The sequence below is a fragment of the Pseudorasbora parva genome, chromosome 9 (assembly GCF_024679245.1).
Source record: "Pseudorasbora parva isolate DD20220531a chromosome 9, ASM2467924v1, whole genome shotgun sequence".
NCBI lineage: Eukaryota > Metazoa > Chordata > Actinopteri > Cypriniformes > Gobionidae > Pseudorasbora > Pseudorasbora parva.
In genome coordinates this window covers 10803528-10819822 of record NC_090180.1, presented here as the reverse complement: position 1 = coordinate 10819822, position 16295 = coordinate 10803528, and the positions used below count along the sequence as shown (strand labels likewise).

The window sequence follows — 16295 nt, the reverse complement described above, 5'->3', positions numbered from 1 at the left end:
GAGTGCGGACCGCAGTCTTCTGGGATCTGAGCAGAGCAGGTACAGAGAGGAAGGTAATCAGAAGGGGGTCTATGTGCACAGACTGAATCAGTCCCACTGGCATTGTGACCCCCGTTTAGCCACATACCATCAATTTCTGTCTATTTGTTCTGGAGATACCACACACCACTGTCACAATCTCACTTGTTTGCTCTGCTGTGTCCCCCCGCCACCACCCCCCTCCTCTCTCTCTCTCTCTCTCTCTCTCTCTCTCTCTCTCTCTCTCTCTCTCTCTCTCTCTCTCACTCCTCCTCTCTCTCTTTCTGAATTGCTAAGATGAAAAATCTCGAGTGGAGTTGATATAGGCTGACTTGCCTCTGCAGTAAAATTACACTATATAGATTATATCTGAAAGCCCTTCCCCTCCTTCCCTCCCCCTTCCTTTCCTCCCTACCCCCGCCAACCTCTCTTCCCTGGTTTTATAAACTCAGCAAAGATATTAACAATTTACTGCTTCACATCAAAATTACATCCAACAAATGAATCACTGAAACAATGCAATGAAATTGCGCTTTCAAGGATTTTTTTTAAATAAGGTCTGTCACTAAAAATATGATTAATCCATAAAACATTTCACTGTGTATGTGACTGCACTTAGACATGGATATGAGACCTATGGCAGTGAATCAAGAAGCATTGAAAGGAATAATACAACCCCAACCCCCACTCTATCACCCCACAGTAACCCTACCCCCTCCTCACTCACACACACACACACACACAACCCCATCTCTCTTTATCCTGCGCACATGCACTACACACACAGTAACAGCACCATCATTAGGAGAAATAGAAGAATACAAACCCCACATTTCTCTGTTGTTCCTCAGGGAACTTGAAAGATAAATTAAAGCCGTAGGTAACGTTACCATGTATAAAACACAAATATGATGCGAACAGCATTAATAAACATACACATATGGTTATTATTTGTTGTTGTGTGCATGTTGGGTAAAGGACAGTTTGTTAATGCATATGAGTTGGGGTCTATGGTGATGAGCAGGTGTTTTTGAGTAAGCTAGCGCTACTTCTAGCCACCAACTTAGTGCGATCTAATTATTTGCATATTATTTACAGTCCGCGCGCGGTCTCTATGACAACCCGTAGAGGCGCTTTTTAAGTTCGCGACTTAAAAGGCACGTGAAAATGCTGATGTTCGCATTTAACAGTTGAGTATACAAACATTTGTATTAATAAAACAAAAAAGAAACAATAATAGTAACCAAACAATAAACAAAGTCACCAGGTTTGGAAACATTTTGGTCTCGCTCTCAATCGCTCCTACTTTCTCCGACTCGCTGTGACAGTCGGTTGAAGTACAAACTTTGAACAAGTCCTCAACAGTCGTCATTCAGCCAGGCAAAACTCAAACTGAACATATTAATGCAGAGCATGCATCATGAAATGTAGCTTTACCTTATTGCAGTACGGAGAGTCCGAATAGTGTGACTGTCCCAGTCGGGAAGGATCTGTTGCTGATGGTGGTGGAGGTTGAGGATAAAATCTCACGTCCATTTCAGTAAAAACATCAACCGGCCCCTATTGCCTTTCCACTAGAAACCGTGTTCCTTACTTACTCAGAAACCGCAACGCAAATAAGAGAAGAAGGAGCAAACTGAAGACTGAAAGAGGCTGTCTATTGCGCCTCACATCCGTTCCGCGGTTTTCGCAAAAACTTTTATATGAACCTTTACCTCAGTCGTCTTACAATAGAGAGATACCGCGGAAAAAAGTGCTCAGGTTTAAAGAGAACAAGAGCATCTGGTGAGTCTGTGTTGACTGCTGTGAGTAGAGATGTGTATCTTCTTGGTGCAGCTGTGGCTCAGAGTAACTGCTCTATGGAGAGAAGCGAGCGCTTTGCCAATGTTCTCACACAAAAGACTCGCAAGACACGCGGCTGTAGCGCCGAGCGGCCACAGGGGGCGCTGCGATGTGCGCTCCTGCTTTAGGATTTGCATCATTTTGCGTATGATACTGTCTGAACATATGGTGACGGTGGATTCCGTTTAGCTGTGCCAGTATCGCTCTTCAAAACGAGCACATTTTTGACACGGGTTTCTTTCACCGCATTAGAATATATTATGGGGAAATGGTAAACAAGAGTCTACAGCAGTGGTCCAATCTGTGGGCCTGCGTACAGCCTAGGTGACCTCAACACACTTCCAAAGTGGAACACAATGACTTCAGTTATTTAAAATAAGTTTTCATAACACATTCTATCTTAAATAAATTCACAATTCGATTAAACTCTGAAACAGGCTAAAAAAAATCAAGTAATCAAATAATGTAAACTGGCATCATCTTACAGTTCTTGAAAGTTATGGAATCATCCAGTTAATCTCTAATAATTGTTTTAATTGCCACTCCTAGGTGACTGAAAATCAGGCTGAAAACCACAGTTTATAGATAGCAATGGCAATCCCAAATAAAAGGAAACTGGAAGTAAGATATCCATCCCTTCATAGCTAACAACATATAAACATCCACTGCTGGTTTTTAATTTCCCCCTCTCCAAACGCTTCTCCTCCACTTTGCAGTTCGCACCACACATAAACTCTGGTCTCGAAACCCGCTACCTGTCAGATAACAATGATATAAAAAGCTGGAATATGTTTTTAAAAGTGAAAAAATTCTGAAAAGATTAGGTTGCTAATGTAAATTTTAAATGACCTAACACTTGGTCCCCATGGGCCATAAATGATAAACCTTTTATGGTGTTTCACTGCTTTGTCCATTTTCTTGTCTACCGCTTCGTTATCATGTTTTTTGTGCGTGTGCAGTTGATTCTCCCTTAATAACCAAGCAAAACATGAATATGACTGCTGTTTGTTTATTATTGTTTTATGTATTCTATTATTTTGTATGTATGAAGATTGAAGAAAATAGAGACTAATACTAGTTTCTGAAATAATGTGCTTCTCTGTAATAAGGAGAAACAATCTCAAATTGCAGGAAATCTCAAGAAATATGTAGCCTATAATCAATGAAGATGAACCTAGTTATTTTATGGCAGCTATAACCAAAGCTGCTTTTACAGAATTAAAATAGAAAGCTGACAGGCTTCACTACTCACTTCAGACCTCAGCACATAGTCTATTAAGCAGCTCTGTGCACAGCCATAAGATGGGCTTGAGCTATTCCGGATTTTACTCTTAGAATTGAAGATATGCATTCATTAAGACACTGGGTGAACTGGGTCATGTTGCAAAATTGCACCACATGAAAAATCTATCTATCTATCTATCTATCTATCTATCTATCTATCTATCTATCTATCTATCTATCTATCTATCTATCTATCTATCTATCTATCTATCTGTCTATCTGTCTGTCTGTCTGTCTGTCTGTCCGTCCGTCCGTCCGTCCGTCCGTCCGTCCGTCCGTCCGTCCGTCTTTTTCACTCTCTTTTATTTGGCTATCAATGCTTGAGAGAAACACAAAAAAACAATGGCATCTACAACAGAGCATAATGTTTTCGGCGGGAAATGAGTAGCCCATGTTTCCTCAGACAAATGGAAATGAAGGAGGTGCAGGTGGTCCTATTTCTTGTCAATTACATTGGAGAAATTGGCATTATTCATCATTTCTCATCGATGATTATGATGATGATGTTGAGGTTGATGATGATAGAGATACGCAGTGCTGCTGTTGGTATAATGTTTTTGGCAATGAATGTACCAAAGCAGAATGTATTATTACAGTGGCCTTTCTGCATCAAAAGCCACAGTAAAAGAAAGTCTGCTCTGGTTCTGTTTGGATACAGGCCGTTGAGCGTTGAATGCTAGTGCACACAACAGCTCGCTTTTTTGTGGTCAAAGTCATGTCAGCATTTTTTTCAAAGGCTGTTAATCTCTGAACAATGTGTGACTGGCAGCCAAAAAAAAAAAATTGCTTCATGACATTCTCAGCCATAAAACCTAACTTTATTCTTTTATTATCGAAAAGATGGGCTACAATAGACTAACATTATGTTTCCAAGAGACAAATGTTGAGTTAAAATGTTTCACAAACTTATAGGCCTATATGAATCATATAAGTTGTCATATAGAGAACAGGTATAGCCTGATGAATATGGCAGACAATTTCAGAGCTGAAGAAATTTTAGAAATCATTAACATTTAAGCTATGCTGACATTTTGTTAAAGAACAATATGGTGCCCACATCGGGTGAATAAATGTACAATGAGGTTTCTATTCCATTAACCTTTAAGTATCAGCTGGCATTTGAAGCATTGTGTTGCCAGACTAACATTCAGCTATCACATCACGAGAGAGATCGTAAATAGACTTATTTCAATTGGATGACACAGTGTTAATTTATCAAATTTGAAACAAGAGTTGAACAAAGCAGGATGACTAGGATATTAGTTGAAGAATCTGTTCAGTTTTACTCCCCAAACACTGCCAAACTATTTGTGGATGAGGCTTAGGGTGTTCGGTTGGAGGTTGTTTCCATGGGGAAGTTCCATTTTAGTCAATATGTTATTTCAACGAATGTACACAGAACCAAAAATCAATAGGATTTCACAATGTGAAACATCTGATAGAAATATAACCACCAGTGTTAAACAAACTTGGCAAACATGGCTGAAGTTCATCAGAATTCAGCGATTCAGGCCATTTATAAAGTGCACATTCATCACGATCAAGTTCATTCACTCTGAATTAGGTTCAAAACGTGTGCCAGAGTTTGGGTCTGAACTGTGGTTTAACAAAAAGGTTCACATTCTTTGTTTTATTTGCAAAACCCAGTTTGTTTAGAGGTAGTTGTGTGTGTGTTCCTATGAGCAACAGTTACTCTGATTGCCTATTGTTTTGTCTCTTGTGTATTCGAGAGAGAGCATGAGCAAGTGTCGGTGCTGGATACTCAGAATTATAACTTTACCTCAGAAACAGGCATCTCCTGAATGTGGACTTCCCCTCCCCCACCATATTACCTATTAAGTACATTCAAACAACCCCCTTGCACACACACCCTTCCCCCACAGAAATGTAAAACCTCCCCCATTCACTGTGCAGTTTGATTTGTGTGAATATATATAGTCAAAAATATACTGTATATCTAGCACACACTGAACACACCCGGTGGATTGGTGCAGTTTTTAGTTACTTTTACTTGATCAAATCCTTAAAATGACTTTCATTGTGACCTGAAGTATTCAAGTTGATTCAGTCATATTAAATAATATATCTGGCTCAAATAAAACCAGTTACTTTAAATGTTTCCGCACAAAGCACATTTTTTAACCCTGAACATTTTTTAACCTCCATCTTAAACTGTACTTTTTAGCTTCAAGATATAGCCAGATAATCCTTTAAAAGCACATTGACTCATTTTTTCTTTAACAAATCATAAACATTTGCACATTGTTCATATCTATTCGATTTCAAAAAGCATGATTTTCAACAAATGCTTTTATGACATCGTACTTTTTAAATTGTCTCTGAGATGCAGGGGAAGGTATTAAAATGTATTTGTGCAGCCTAGAAAAAGACAGAAACCCCTAGAAAGAAACATTTAAATGCTACCAAGTGGATTTAGGCATCACAAATAAATGTAAAGGAAATACAGTAAGGAAAACTGGTTCATTTTGAGATAAATTATTGGTATTGTTAAAGATCAGAACATTATGTGTATCTCCTTATATAGCCCACCCCTTTTCACCGCAGTGCTCCTTGTTTGTATTTCCACAGCACAAAGGCAAGTTCTTATGGATTTATAATAGAACCGCTTGTTTTAAAATCTTCTCAGTACTGACATTTGTTATGACATCCGCTTCAAATATTACAATGCTCATGATAACTTTCGTCAACTTTACAATAAATCCACTTCAGCAGCTAATTATTCTTCAACAGTGCTGCCATATAGCGCAAAAAACCCAAGTTCTAAATATGGCTGTGTGCTTGTTTATCTGGTGCATCCATACTCTACACTGCTAAAAAATTCTCTTCACAATTATACCAGGGCCGTAAGCACTATACACTCAAAAATGTAATTTATTACCATACTTAATTTTTTATTTAATTGTAACTTAATTTAAAATAAAAGTTTTACACACAATTTAATTAATTCAAAATAAAATAGTTTAGTTGGGTCAACAAAATTAAGTTGGTTTTATAGTTTACCTTAACTTTATTATTATATTAGTAAAATATGTTGATCCAACTTAATTTTTTCATCAATAACAGAGACATAAAGGAATAGGTCACCCATCATAGGTCATTAATTATTCACCCTCGTGTCGCTCAAAACCCAAGACCTTCGTTTAAATTCAACTTTAGAACACAAATAAATATCTTTTTGATGAAATCAGAGAACTTTCTAGATAGATAGATAGATAGATAGATAGATAGAGATATCCTGGGACCCAGTAGTAGACTTTTGTCCACTGTAGTGGACATTATATTTTAGTGAGTTTCTGTGACATCATACACATCACCGTTTTAAGGTAGGATGTCTTGTAAAAAGTAGATTTGGGGCTTAAGCACATTTGCACATAATACCAAATGTTTGGAGGTTTCACCAGGACAACAACACCTTCTTGATCTTTAAAAATGCCTGACAGTAATGTTCTGCACTCTTATGAAATATGATAATATTTTGTAATAATAATTTAAATCTGATTAAGTTTCAAATTGTTTGTTATAAATCAACATCTCAGGAAAATGTTATGGGGTTTCTAATCAAAATATGACTTTTTGTTACAAAACAGGGCATTGATTTCATAAATGTCCACTGAGGACACCAGGACCTAAATCATGTTTATCATATGCATTTGGAGACGCAACAAATGAGTAGGGAAATACATTACATATCAATATTCCTATGAAATATTACATATATTATGAAAATGTTGCCAACGATTGCTCTCATTATTACACTTCTTTTTTTTCTTTACATGTTGCACCAAGAACACATTAATATGCAAATTAGATGCAGTGTATACATTGTATTCAATGGGAAAATAAAAGTATGGCCATTTTACCCACATATTTCATAAAGTAAAATGGAATATCAATGCATTCAGTTATATCTTTCATACCATACTTCAAAATCATCTTTAAACAAAGTTTGTTTAAAAAACTGAAACTTTGAAACTTAAAAAATTAGTTGAGGACATATCATAACATATAATTATAATATAATTATATTATTTTTTCACCAAAAAAAGTCAATTTGTTTCTTATTCTCTAAACAATGTAGTGACATGGAAAAATAATATAAAATTCAACAAAAAGAAAATATCTGGGTCCCACACTGTCAGAAAAAAAGGTACATTGCTGTCACTGGGGCAGTACCCTAAGGCAGTGGTTCTCAAACCTGTCCTGGGGACCCCTTACCACTGCACATTTTGCATGTCTCCCTCATCAGACACCCAATTCAAATCTTAGAGTCTCTACTAATGAGCTGATGATTTGAATCAGGTGTGTTTGATGAGGGAGACATGCAAAATGTGCAGTGGTGAGGGGTCCCCAGGACAGGTTTGAGAACCACTGCCCTAAGGTACAAAACCAGAAATGTATTCATATGTACCTTTAATGTATTAATATGTACAGTTAAGATACTAATATGCACTCTTAAAGTACTGATATATACCTTTTAGGGGTGAGTAAGGTTTTTGTACCTTAGGGTACCACCCCAGTGACAACACTGTACCTTTTTTTTTCTGAGAGTGCATGAAGGATTTAAATACTACAGTAAATTGTGAAGATGTTAAAAAATCATGTTACTATAATTTGAATGTATTTTAAAGTGTTACCTTTAGTACTCCCCCTTATATTGAATATTTGATTAGATTCATGCTTTATACACTCCACACACTTTTAAAGTGAGCATTAAGCATTGCTTATGAATTCTTGCAGTGTCTTTGAGCAGAATTAGCAAGATCAGCATTTTAGCACTCAATCACTGACAGCCAAAATTTCACCATGAAATTGCAGAATGCCCGCATGCAGTCGCAGAGACATTATGTAGGGTCATGTTTTCACACTGACAGCGTCTTAATCCACTGAAACATTGTATGCATCTCACCTGCAGGCTGTGGGTGAGGTATCATCACTGCATCAGGTTGAATATATCATATCATACATTCAAATTTATTCTCTTCTTCCTTTTTCTTCTGTTTCACCCTCTTCCTATTTTTGATGAGCTCTGTTACATCAAAAAAAAAGGAAAGGAAAAAAAGTATCTAACACCAAATGTAATCATCCCCCACTGCTCAACCACCCACACATAAACACACACTTTCTCTCTCACACACACACTTGCATGGTGATCTGTCTGTCTTTCAATAGATGAATGTCAAGTAGTGTACATTGAATACATTTGCACTTTCATTGCTCAGGGGCCATTCTGCATTCAGGGTTTCTTCCATTTTCCTTCTCCATAAATCTCATCATTATTTAATGCATTTGTTGCCAGTACATTTTCTCGTAAATTCAGGGATGCATTTACATCGTATTGGTCTAAGCTTGATTTGGTCCATTTCCTGAACACTTTCGTTAACTTGCTGAATATCCTGTTAGTGCTACACCAATTCTCTCATTCAGACCTGCTAAATGCATATAAGCCTCGTATTGTGTTTGAGGCCGTGGGAGAAATTCCTGACAAAATGATGTATTATTTTTGTGATGATTAATTTTTGTTTTCAACCCATGACATCAACATCGGTACATAACCCATGTGTTTTCAAGCACTACATATAGGCCTATGTGTTGGAGTGTGTGTTTGTATGTGCTGTGTGTCAGATAAAAACTGATTGTGCCAGAAATGACAGCCTGTCCAGTTCTCTGTTGATATCAACCCTTTCAGACTCCCCTGCTTCTGATTTTCACATCCGTCACCAAGACAACCAGATTATTTTGAATCTATCAGATCAAATTCAATTTTGCTTTTGATTTTGGATCGGGAAGTCTCTTGCCTGTCACATAGTGTAGACTGGAGATACTGCCTGGAGACTTAAGAATTTGACAAGGCTGCTATTTTACACTAGAGTGGGAAGTTCATTTCTGGGGTCCTCTTGTTTTTTACAAAACCTGAGGCCTAGAACACAGAGTAATATATACAGAGTTAATGGTTTTCTAAAATAATTCAAAACAGCAGGAAGGAAGAGGAATGTGAAGAGTTTGACTTCAGCTCTTTAATATGCCATATGTTTGTAATATTTTCTCTGTTACAAATTTATTTTCACTATTATCCTCTGCACTTCTCTAGCTGTGTTCCACTTCATATTAATAGATGTTGCTCAGATGTCACTTTAAAGCTCATGAGACTTATTTGGTGCCATGCCATTATGTCATTGACAGTTTCTGGTGACTGACTTATGTGTGCACAGCTGTCTGCACAAATTACATTGTGTGTAAGTGAGAGGGTGTGTGTGCTTGTCTGTTTATGTGGCAGATTATGAACCTGTGTATTTCTGTGTGAGCATATATATAAAAATATAATCGCATCCAAAATAAAAGTTTGTGTTTACATAATATATGTGTGCGTACTTTTTTATAATTATATATTATAAATATTGTAAATATACATATACAAGTCCTTCTCCAAAAATTAGCATATGTAATAAAAGTTCATTATTTTCCATAATGTAATGATACAAATTAAACTTTCATATATTTTAGATTCATTGTACACCAACTGAAATATTTCAGGTCTATTATTGTTTTGATCATTTTGGCATACAGCTCATGAAAACCCAAAATCTCAAAAAATTAACATATTTTTTGCGACAAATAAAAGAAAAGTGTTTTTAATACAAAAATATTCAACCTTCAAATACTTATGTTCAATTATGCACTCGATACTTGGTCGGGAATCCTTTTGCAGAAATGACTGCTTCAGTGCGGCGTGGCATGGAGGCAATCAGCCTGTGTCACTGCTGAGGTGTTATGGAGGCCCAGGATACTTCGATAGCGGCCTTAAGCTCATCCAGAGTGTTGGGTCTTGCGTCTCTCAACTTTCTCTTCACAATATCCCACAGATTCTCTATGGGGTTCAGGTCAGGAAAGTTGGCAGGCCAATTGAGCACAGTAATACCATGGTCAGTAAAGCATTTACCAGTGGTTTTGGCACTGTGAGCAGGTGCCAGGTCATGCTGAAAAATGAAATCTTCATCTCCATAAAGTTTTTCAGCAGATGGAAGCATGAACTGCTCCAAAATCTCCTGATAGCTAGCTGCATTGACCTGCCCTTGATAAAACACAGTGGACCAACACCAGCAGCTGACATGGCACCCCAGATCATCACTGACTGTGGGTACTTTACACTGGACTTCAGGCATTTTGGCATTTCCTTCTCCCCAGTCTTCCTCCAGACTCTGGCACCTTGATTACCGAATGACATGCAAAATTTGCTTTCATCCGAAAAAAAGTACTTTGGACCACTGAGCAACAGTCCAGTGCTGGTTCTCTGTAGCCCAAAGTGGCTTGACCTGGGGAATGCGGCACCTGTAGCCCATTTCCTGCACACGCCTGTGCACGGTGGCTCTGGATGTTTTTACTCCAGACTCAGTCCACTGCTTCCGCAGGTCCCCCAAGGTCTGGAATCGGTCCTTCTCCACAATCTTCCTCAGGGTCCGGTCACCTCCTCTCATTGTGCAGCATTTTTTGCCACACTATTTTTTTCTTCCCACAGACTTCCCACTGAGGTGCCTTGATACAGCACTCTGGGAACAGCCTATTCGTTCAAAAAATTCTTTCTGTGTCTTACCCTCTCGCTTGAGGGTGTCAATGATGGCCTTCTGGACAGCAGTCAGGTCGGCAGTCTTACCCATGATTGCGGTTTTGAGTAATGAACCAGGCTGGGAGTTTTTAAAAGCCTCAGGAATCCTTTGTAGGTGTTTAGAGTTAATTAGTTGATTCAGATGATTAGGTTAATAGCTCGTTTAGAGAACCTTTTCATGATATGCTAATTTTTTTGAGATAGGAATTTTGGGTTTTCATGAGCTGTATGCCAAAATCATCAGTATTAAAACAATCAAAGACCTGAAATATTTCAGTTGGTGTGCAATGAATCTAAAATATATGAAAGTTTAATTTTTATCATTACAATATGGAAAATAATGAACTTTTATCACATATGCACCTTTTTTGAGAAGGACCATTATATATAATTATTATACACAGTACACACACATATATAGTGTTGCAAAAAAGTATTTAGTCAGACACCAATTGTGCAAGTTCTCCCACTTAAAAGATGATTGAGGGCTGTAACTTTTAAAGAATTTATTTGCAAATTATGGTTGAAAATAAGTCTTTGGTCACCTACGAAAAAAGCAAGATTTATGGCTCTCACAGACCTGTAACGTCTTCTTTAAGAGGCACCTCTGTCCTCCACTCGATACCTGTATTAATGTCACCTGTTTGAACTCGTTATCAGTTCTTTATTTTAAAAGACACCTGTTCACAACCTCAAACAGTCAGACTCCAACTCCACTATGGTCAAGACCAAAGAGCTGTCAAAGGACACCAGAAACAAAATAGACAAGCACCAGGCTGGGAAGACTGAATATGCAATAGGTAAGCAGCTTGATGTGAAGAAACTGTGGGAGCAATTATTGGAAAATGGAAGAAATGCATTGATCTCGACTTGGGGCTCCACACATGATCTCACCCCATGGGGTCAAAGTGATCACAAAAACGGTGAGCAAAAATCCCAGAACCACATGGGGGGACCTAGTGAATGACCTGCAGAGAGCTGGGACCAAAGTAACAAAGGCAACCATCATTAAAACACTACGCAAATCCTGCAGTGCCAGACGTGTCCCCCTGCTTAAGCCAGTACATGTCCGGGCCCATCTGAAGTTTGCTAGAGAGCATTTGGATGATCCAGAAGAGGCTTGGGAGAATATCATATGGTCAGATGCAACCAAAATAGAACTTTTTGGTAAAAACTCAATTTGTCATGTTTGGAGGAGAAAGAATGATGAGTTGCATCCAAAGAACACCATACCTACTGTGAAGCATGGGGGTGAAAACATCATGCTTTGGGGCTGTTTTTCTGCAAAAAAGACCAGGACAACTAATCCGTGTAAAGCAGACCTGGGCATTGTACGGCCCGCGGGCCACATCCGGCCCTCTGGCTATCCTTGACCAGCGCACGTAAGGTAATTCGACAGGGATCGGCAGTATGGCCCCTGGCCAGCATGAACGACGGTCAGTATGGATTTTTTTACTTGCCTGATTTAACTAGTGCTTCATTGTAGGTGTGTGATGCATTGTTGAGTAAGTCTCTCACTTTACAAAACCCAACAGAAACAAACCTATAGAGAGCACAAGAGAGCATTTCTATTAAAAATGAATTTAGAATACCCCTAAAATTCAAGATAATGGGCAAAAATGCCTGTATGACGCCTGTATTTATATTTAGCTTTATAATTCAAAATAGTTTACCAGTATCACACAAATAGTGCAGTTTTTCTCCAATTATCAGTATAATTACAAATGATATTCATGTTATACAACAATTCAATAAACAATAAGATAATATTAAGAATCTTACTTTTTAGACACCATATTGCCTATTTCGCCAACAAAAGTTCCAAACAAAGATCACAGCATTGTTTTGCATCTCTGGGCAACACGCAATGGTGAAAGATGGCGATCTCAATGACCCACTTATTAACACAGTCAAATACATGTGCAATACAACCGCACTGCTTTTATTTATTTTTTACAGAAACTGTATGCACCTTTACCCAAATGGGTTCACAATCAGGACAGTTTTCAAGAAAGCTTTGCCGTTAGCCCTTAAATATGTTAGCTAACATTCAAAAATATATATTCAGATTTCTAGAGTTTTTAAGAGGCATAAACTTCTAAGTTTTATTTACTGAATGCAATTAGTCCGGCCCTTTACAACCGCCCTAGTTTCTCATATGGCCCTTTGGGAAAATTGATTGCCCACCCCTGGTGTAAAGGAAAGAGTGAATGGGGCCATGTACCATGATATTTTGAGTAAAAACCTCCTTCCATCAGTAAGGGCATTGAAGATAAAACGTGGCTGGGTCTTTCAGAAAGACAATGGATTCAAACACACCGCCCTGGCAACGAAGGAGTGGCTTCGTAAGAATTTTTTTCAAAATCCTGGAGTGGCCTGTAGCCAGTCTCCAGATCTCAACCCAATAGAAAATAAGGAAAAAAAAACTCCTCTTTGTTACACATTTCAATAATATAACACTGTTAGCAAATATAATAGGCTAATATAGTATATAATAGAGTATAATATTTACTTATTTATATAAAACAAAATATACATAGAAAATAATGTTATCTATTATTATATTATATATACACAACTCATCTTTGTTCCAAATCTTTCAGAATAAAACATTATAATACCATTTGATATGGGAGCAAATATAATATAATATAATATAATATAATATAATATAATATAATATAATATAATATAATATAATATAATATAATATATATGCACAACTCATCAATGTTCCACATTTCAGAAAAACAATAATATAACACACTTTGATATTGCAGCAAATATAATATATCATATTTATATAAAACAAAATATAAATATACAAAATAATTTTATATTATATTATATTACACTACAAATGACACATTGTTATAAACATTATATAGAGGCTTGTGTTCTTTATAGCAACATTGTGAATAGCTGAATAGCAGCTTTACACATTAAGACCAGAACCCAGCAGAGCACCCTGTGTTTCTAACTAGAGCTGAAGTTCGTCATTGGTTCATTAGTTCTTATTAGAGAGAGCGCATTATCAGCCATCACTTTCTCTGGTAGGTCCTTATTCATATGTATTCATAAAAGCCCTGAATATGTCGACATAACTAAGCTAATTTGGTATTCTTGATGTGATTTATCTTTTATTCTAAAGATATCTCGCAATGAAAAGACAATGAAAGTATGTATGAGATGTGGGTTTTTGCTAGTATTGATGTATTATAGCCAGTGTTTGAGTTATACAGGGAGCGGGAGGGGGAGGGGGAGCGTGGCCTCATCAGCAGTTTGTTCCACTGGGTTTCATTCCATTCTCTACAGACTGATTTGACCCCATTGTCACACACACACACACACACACACACACACACACACACACACACACACACACACACACACACACACACACAATAAAATGAGCATAACACACAAACCCACACACACCACAAACATCAGACCACACCTCATATAGTCATGAATACACACACACACACACACACACAAACACATACACACACACACACAGTTTGTAAAATTATTGTACTACACACATGTAGACACACAAAAAATGAACATGGTACACACCACACACACATACTCACTCAACGCATGAGCGCTCTAACACAATGACACAATGAGATTGATTCAGCCTCTTAAAGCGGGCACATCATCATTAAATTAAATAATGTCACAGGGACTCATGGAAAATAGATTCTCTCTGGCATCCTCTCTTCATCATTCACAGTCTCAAACCAAATACATTCCAGTCCACTCGGTGTGCTCCTCCTCATCTTCAACTGGAAAACCTTCACAGTGGAGCACAAAATTCAGTGTAATGTGAAGTCAAATTCAGAAAGAGGTCATTCATTAAAATGGGCCTGTTCCTCTTTAATACAAATATTTTTTTGTAAGATTTCAAAACATTTTAAAAGACAAAACTGTGTCCATCAATTGCACGGTGCCATCTCATGCTTCAAGTTTGCACATTTTAATATAAGAGCCTTCATAAAGGTTATGGTTGATGGTAAGAGGGTTGACAGTTTTACAGTTTACATTATAAGCCTCATGAAACTCCAAGGTGCTCCAAATTAATTGAATGCCAACATTTTTACCAGTATATACATTTAAATTATCACTTGTTTACGACACTAAATTATGTTAATAGGTTTGACATTTTAAGATTACTTCCTTCTGACAAAAGATAAAGTTATTTATTTAATACCATATCACTGTAAAAGGGTAATTGTAAAAGGTTTGACTCATAACATTTTTTCTTTTATACTAATATATGTTGTCAAGTTATTAATGTTTTGACTATTGTCTTTACTGACTTACAGTAAAAGTTGGTTAGTAAAAGCTTTTTACACTTATGTATTTGAGAGACACAGATGGCACCAATTATGTAGAAAATCATCCAGTGCATCTCAACTACCCCCCCCCCCCCCCCCCCCGGAAAAAAAAAACCTTATGGAGGCCTAAAATCCTATAGCCTAGCTTTTAGATGGAAAAGATTCTTAGATTGGCAGCCATGTGTGGTCACTTTGCAGAAATCAAAGGGTAGATGTTTAGAGGGAAAAAAACACACCAGTCTGAAATCTCAGTTCGTCATCTACAAAAACTCAGGTGTTATGCTTATATTTCTCAATCAGGGGGCCTCAAGATTACTTAAAGGTGCTGTATGTAAGTTTTTGACTAAAGCACAAAAGTTCCATAATATATTTGCAGATATTTAGGAAACATGCTAAATTCACCTACTCGTTTCTCTGAAAAACAATGCTGCGGCCAGTTATTCTACTTTGAAATGTGCGTTCCGTGTCAGAATGTCTGTTTTTGTTTTCGTCTGTGCAAAACCGTACGCTGCCAATCTACCCAATAGTATTTCACCACCACAGGTTGCCAGTGGGCGGAAAACTACTGGGTCACAGATTGCAGATTCTACCAGACCTAAAAAGCCTCAGCATCCTTCTTAAAATTTCTATGATGGAGAGCATATTAAAACGCGAATAAATCAACTCAATAAACGTACAGTGTGGTTTTCATTGTCAATTGTGCTCGCTCCTGTTGCGTGTCCTCAAGCTGGCAACCTGCCTGAGCGTTGGGTCTGAGTAGGATGGGGCGGGGCAAACAACGATCTCCAGTATTTCAAATTTGAACCACAGTACCTATTTCAACCACTAGCTTTCAATATTACATACTGCACATTTAAAATTAGAGATGCATAGGTCGATAGTTATTATTTTAACTCTCAGCTAATTGTTTAAAAACACCCGATGATCTGATTGACAGGATGGTATCCTGTCAATCAAAAGGGTGCAGAAAAACATGTCCGACTGCAACTCATACTGTGTGAAGAACATGTTGAATTTAGAGCAAGTTAACACGACAATATAGCGCATTAGCAGTTAAAAAATATCTAGGCCTAGATGAAAACAGGCCCTATTTAACTCTCAATCACCCATAGTTCAAGCCAGGTCTGCCAGGTCTGCAGTGTCTTTTCCTGCACTAAACATCACTTGTAGCGCACCTCTCATCCATT

The 16295-nt window shown here is 37.5% G+C and overlaps 1 protein-coding gene across 2 annotated transcripts in view; it reads right to left on the bottom strand.

Moving 5' to 3' along the window:
• tox (thymocyte selection-associated high mobility group box) overlaps window positions 1-1918 on the bottom strand; it is a 66709-nt gene extending 64791 nt beyond the window's left edge. The window contains exon 1 of one of the 2 annotated variants that reach the window (XM_067453866.1): window positions 1456-1918. In XM_067453866.1, coding sequence (XP_067309967.1) covers window positions 1456-1554 — 99 coding nt within the window. In that variant the 5' untranslated portion in view covers window positions 1555-1918. The remainder of the gene's footprint in view (window positions 1-1455) is intronic. The other variant, XM_067453865.1, reaches the window with a different exon arrangement.
• Between the last annotated feature and the right edge of the window lie 14377 nt (window positions 1919-16295).